We start from the raw sequence: 6,539 nt of genomic DNA, 5'->3' as shown, positions 1-6,539 counted from the left end.
TATATATATAGTCAATATATACATATATATATATATATATGAATTGAAGATTTTACTTGGAAATGGTAAATGTGTAAATACAATACCAACATTACATCACCACTACTGTCAGCTGATTGAGAAACGTGGTCCCTCTCTTGAGACATTTCTTAATTTCCACTTGAAATCTTTCATCTTCAACTAAAAAGGGGTTCTATACTTTGCAATACGCCATCAGTTGTAAACAATCAGTGCCTTTGTTTCTTTTCACTCCGGAAGTGTTTGGGTGTGGTGAGCTTCATGGTTGAAAAATTGAAAAAGAAACTCCTCTAAACAACGCCTAAAGTAATGCCATCTGTGAATAATACATTTGTAAACAGTCTAATACTTAGCTGATGGCCTACTTTTTATTTTGGCTGACCAATCTATTTTTAGCTTCACTGAGTTTTTAACAAGGGGGTTTTCCAATTCCTGCTGTCTTATATACTCTTTTACTTGTTTCAGTCATTTGACTGCGGCCATGCTGGAGCACCGCCTTTAGTCGAGCAAATCGACCCCAGGACTTATTCTTTGGAAGCCTAGTACTTATTCTATCGGTCTCTTTTGCCGAACCGCTAAGTTACAGGGATGTAAACACACCAGCATCAGTTGTCAAGCGATGTTGGGGGGACAAACACACACACACAAAAACACACATATATATACATATACATATATACGACAGGCTTCTTTCAGTTTCCGTCTGCCAAATCCACTCACAAGGCTTTAGTCGGTTCGAGGCTATAGTAGAAGACACTTGCCGAAGGTGCCACGCAGTGGGAATGAACCCGGAACCATGTGGTTGGTAAGCAAGCTATTTACCACACAGCCACTCCTCTTTTACTTGTTTCACACATTGGACTATGCACATTCCGGGGCATATTCTTGAAGGGTTTATTGAAACAAATCAAGCTCAGTAGTTATTTTCCAGCCTAGTACTTACTTATTCTATGAATTTCTGTTTTGCTGAACTGCTAAGTTACAAGGAATTAAACACACCAACACCAGTTATCAAGTGGTAGTGGGGGGAGATAAATACATGCACAAAGACACACATACACATGTTTACATACACACACACACATGTACACATGCATATATGAATAAATGTAATAGTGTGGTTGGATAATGTGATGCATGCAAGTGTATACATTGTGAAGTTTTGGGATGCATTAAGGTTTTAACCAGTCACATAACTGCTAAAATGTTCATTACAAATGAGGTCTTATTACTTTATGGTTATATTGTAGTAAATGTGGAGTACATACATTGGTCAAACTACTCAAGCTTTATATCACTGTCTCAATGGTCATAGGCAGGCAGCTAAGTAAGTTAGCTAGGTTTCAGTATATTTATGAATGTTTCCAGAAACATGATGAAGGATTCAAGTGGTGATGGATACAGATAATTGATCAGGTGTCAGGTAAAGCTAACTCAACTGAGCAAACACTGTGGGAAAGAGAACATTTTGAGGTTAGGACACTGAAGTTTATAGCTTTTGGGCTTAAATGATAAGGTTAAGAGGGCTGAAATAATGTTATGTAGTGAAAAGGGAAATACTGTTCATTTTTTTTTTTACAGCTAATTGTAAGAAAGCAACATAGCCATGGTAAGAGAATGAATGATAGTAAAAAAATGTGTAAAGATTTACAGATAATGTAGAAGGGGCCTAATGGATTCTATACAAAAGGGAAGTTGTATGAATGCTATGTTTTGCTGAGATTGTATTCATTTAGAATATTTGAAAGATTAAAAAGCATATGTGTTAATAACATTATAGTTGCTCATTTTTTTAATTAATGGTTTTTGCAGTCATCTATTTAATGATGTAAAGGATTAGGCCAAAAAGGTTTAGAAAAAATTTATAACAGTGCCTTTCGTTGATGAATCTATAGTTAATATGCAATTAAACACAATTTTTAAGAATAAGAATATACAGAGTCATCTACAAGTTCAAGAATTGAAATTAATGTGTTAGTCATTCATATCAACCAATGGATCGATAGGAAATCATCATCCTTTAATGACTGCTTTCCATACTGGCATGGGTTAGATGGCTTGACAGGAGCTGATAAGCCGGAGAGCTGCACCAGGTTCCAATCTGATTTGGCATGGCTTCTACAGCTGGATGCCCTTCCTACAACGACCACGACTATGATTCACAGGTACCATTTACATGGCCCCAGCAACAACTATGATTACAATGCATGGGTGCCATTCACATGTCAATGGCACTTAATTAAAATAAATGCATATCTAGGCTAGACATGGAAAATTTCAAAGAGATTTGTCTAAGTTCATATGACTGTCAAACTCCTGGTTTTTGCAATGAAGAATAAGGGCATGTTTATGCAGAGGACTTAAATGTAATTCATAATAAGAAATTAAGGACTTACGCATGTTGATGATGAAAGCAACAAAATATATGGAATCTGAAATAGTTGTAAGTTTTAAATTACATGTTTTGTTCTAAGAATCAGTAGGAAGTTTTGTGGATAAAACTTAGTGTTAAATACTAGATTTTTATTTTGAAGAACAGAAATCGAAGGTAACTAACATCATTAATAGAAAGATTAAAGAGTTGGCACTTAATGGCATAAAAGATTCAGTCTTTAATAAATAGAATTTAGAGACAATACCTAAGTGAGTTGAATAAAAAACAATAAAGTGCTGGTGAACAGTAATTTTGTAACTGTGAGTAAAATATCTTATGTGAAAGTATTGGCCAAGGAATTGGAATAACAGTGGCCAAGGAATTGGAATAACACATTTGATAGTAAAAAAATATCAGGTACTGAAGAGATCAAGACAAAGAGAGATTAACCCTTAAAAGGCAGGAAAGGATAACATGAATGTGTGTACTAAATGGGCTAAAGACAAAAACAAATACCTCTTTTTCCTTAGGGTAATTTTTATTCTTTATTTCACTTTAAATAAATACAAAAATACTATAATAAATGTTAAGCCCTCACACAAATAAAATTTACAATCTCATTATTTAACAGTGCCATAAAATATTGGTTTCAAATTTTAGCACTAGGCCAGCAAATTCTGAGGAGTGGTTAAGTCGATTACTTCAATCCCAGTGTTTCACTGATACTTACTTTATTGACCCTGAAAGGATGAAAGGCAAAGTCAACCTCAGCAAAATTTGAACTTAGAATGCAAAGACAGATCAAATGCTGCTAAGCATTTTGCCCAGTGTAGTAACAATTCCGCCAGCTCACCACCTTAGTGCCATAAAATATTCACTTTTCTTTTCATTTAGTGTGAGCATAAAATCATTTGAGATTCCCACATTGTTATTGTCAAATGAATGTACAAATGAATGTGAAATGAATGTACAAATGGACAAAAATTGGAGTACTTTCTCCACTCAAAGCTAGTTCAAGCATCATTATCATCAATCTACGACATCTGATAAGAAAGTCAGAAAAAAACTTTTTCATTACTGCATAAATCTTCCATTTGCGATTTGATTTATCCCATTGATTGAGGCTACATGTACTTAGACACCTTTGACAAAGTAAATGCTTAACTGATGACATCTGCTGTTCTCTAATGAAATACCAACTGAAGATGTCCACCATTTAAGGGTTAAATGTTAAAACTGAAGAGCTGAATGGTAATTATATCAAAGAAAAGAACTGTTGTATTCTAAAATATTTTTTGAACCAAGTTACACAAAGATACCTTATAAAAGCTGAAGTAAAGAAAAGTAAATAGACAAATAGCAACTTCAGTAAACAAAGCATTAAGTGTTACTAGAGCATCTTTATTAACTACTGTGAAGCTAGTTACTAAAATATCAGGGTTTGTTTATTATGGAATTTGGAATATTTTAGGAAAACTTAAGGATATGAAAGTAATTAGGACAATGTATAGGCATAGGAGTGGCTGTGTGGTAAGTAGCTTGCTTACCAACCACATGGTTCTGGGTTCAGTCCCACTGTGTGGCATCCTGGGCAAGTGTCTTCTACTATAGCCTCAGGCCGACCAAAGCCTTGTGAGTGGATTTGGTAGACGGAAACTGAAAAGAAGCCCATCGTATATATGTATATATATATGTATATATATATATATGTGTGTGTGTGTGTGTGTGTGTGTGTGTGTGTTTGTGTGTTTGTGTGCATGTGTTTGTCCCCCCAACATCGCTTGACAACCGATGCTGATGTGCTTACGTCCCCGTAACTTAGTGGTTCAGCAAAAGAAACCGATAGAATAAGTACTAGGCCTCCAAAGAATAAGTCCTAGGGTCGATTTGCTCGACTAAAGGCGGTGCTCCAGCATGGCCACAGTCAAAAGACTGAAACAAGTAAAAGAGTAAAAGAGTAATGCATGCATATAACTTTTCTATTTAGATTTAAAAACTTGTAGAGGAGAGAATATTTAAATTAATAGATCTAATGTGCAGAGGTAAATTTAAATATATTTTGGTTAAGAACGAAGGGTGTTTATTCACCATTTGCTATGTTAGAAGCGACAAATCTCATCTAACCACATGGCTAGCTGTGAGTACACATCATTGATAAGACCCAGAATGATAAGACCCAAACACTTCAGTGATAGGCCAAATGAATCTGGTACTCTCATTACCTGCTGCTGGAATGATTTCTCATCTCCCACTAATATATTGTTTTTAAACATAGAACTTCCATTAGAGATGTTATCACAGATGAATACCACAATTATTTGTCTCCCAACAATGTATATACATTAAGTATGATACATAGATGGCTATTTTAATTTGATACTACTTTGCTTCAATTGCATAAACTGAATTTTTATTCAGCCAGGCAAACTATTCACAGTACCAGTGAATGCTTTATTCTCTGCTTCTTATATTGGTGACAGCAGCAAATCTCAACTGGGTATGTGGTTGGCAGTGAGAATGTATTATTGACAAGGCCCAACTAGGCTAAAACGTATCTAATGTTCTCGTCAGTCACTACTTGGATAACTTTTCATCACCATCCAACGTAAATAGTAGATTTTAAACACAGGGTACTTCATAAGAGATGGTAACTCAAATGAACACTTCAATAACTTGCCTGTCAACGAAGTATATTGGATATATATGAGAGTGTGTGCATGTGTACCATCATCGTTTAACATCCATTTTCCATAATGTATATATATATATATATGTATACAGATAGATAGAGAGAGAGAGAGAGGGGGGGAGAGAGAAAGAGAAAGAGACAGTATTCATAGATGATATGGAAGAACTGATTCACACTATACTTGTCTAATCTATAAGTGGAGCTGTCAAAATATGCAATTAATTCTAATTGTTGTCTTGTTCATTAAAAACACTATGGTCTCTAAGTGGCTTTCTCAATGATTTTATTGTAAAATGAAATATATATATATATATATATATATATAAATTCTCAAAGAAATAAATATCATTTGTCCTCTATGTCCAGTCGATATTGTAATAAAAATATTTTATTTTTTACTAATTATCATGTGTGTTATTTTAATGTCAATATGGATGTGTTTTTAACTCTTCTTCTACTTCGTTAAATACATATGTACATACATACATCTATCATCATCATCATCATCATCATCATTTAGCGTCTGCTTTCCATGCTGGCTTGGGTTAGATTGCTTGACTGGAACTGGTAAGCTGGAGAGCTGCATCAAGTTCCAGACTGATTTGGCATGGTTTCTACAGCTTGATGCCCTTCCTAACACCAACCACTCCAAGAGTGTAATGGATGCTTTTTATGTGCCACCAGCACCGGTGCTTTTATGTGCCACCAGCACGAGTGTTGGTCACGTGACACCAGCATCTACCACAAATCTTGACAAATCTTCTCAAACACAGTATATTGCCAAAGATTTCAATCACTTGTCATCACCTCTGTGAGGCTTAATGTTCGAAGATCATGTTTCACCACCTCGTCCCATGTCTTTTTGGGTCTACCACTTCCACAGGTTTCCTCCACAGTTAGAGATAGATCAGCACATACAAACATATATGTGCATGCATGTATTTAAGAGATCATACCGAGTCAGAAAACTACTGAAAGATAGAATATTATTTATAAGCTATGAAAGAACCCATTAACAACGTTTAGTCATTTGGTTTCCAAGAAAGAGCAAAAAAGTTTTAAAAAAAGATTTTATAAGTTGTTGGTGACTACATTGAATGCCTTTTGCTTGTTTCAGTCATTGGACTGCAGCCATACTGGAGCACTGCCTTGAAGGGTTTAGTCAAACATATCAATCTATGAGTGCTTATTTGTAAGCCTGGGACCTATTTTATCAGTTTCTTTTTGCAGAACCAGTATGTTATGAGGATTGAACAAACCAATACCAGTTGTCAAGCAGTGGTGAAGGACAAACATAATGCAAACACAAAGTCATTCACACACACATCTGTTTGTCTGTCTGTCTGTCTGTTCATCCATCTGCCCTTATGCATGTATGTATGTATGTATGTATGTGTGTATGTATGTGTGTAGGTATGTATGTATGTATGTATGTATGCATGTATGTATGATGTATGT

General features: G+C 35.1%; 1 protein-coding gene across 1 annotated transcript in view; it reads right to left on the bottom strand.

Annotated features, from left to right (window-relative positions):
- LOC106873829 (pleckstrin homology domain-containing family H member 1) overlaps positions 1–6,539 on the bottom strand; it is a 949,845-nt gene that overhangs the window by 179,236 nt on the left and 764,070 nt on the right. The window contains exon 5 of the mRNA XM_052968478.1: positions 2,415–2,450. Within this exon, the coding sequence (XP_052824438.1) occupies positions 2,415–2,450 (36 nt within the window). The remainder of the gene's footprint in view (positions 1–2,414; positions 2,451–6,539) is intronic.

The sequence above is a fragment of the Octopus bimaculoides genome, chromosome 6, assembly GCF_001194135.2.
Source record: "Octopus bimaculoides isolate UCB-OBI-ISO-001 chromosome 6, ASM119413v2, whole genome shotgun sequence".
Lineage (NCBI taxonomy): Eukaryota > Metazoa > Mollusca > Cephalopoda > Octopoda > Octopodidae > Octopus > Octopus bimaculoides.
The sequence above is the reverse complement of the archived record's forward strand: the minus strand, read 5'-3'. Positions and strand labels throughout refer to the sequence as shown.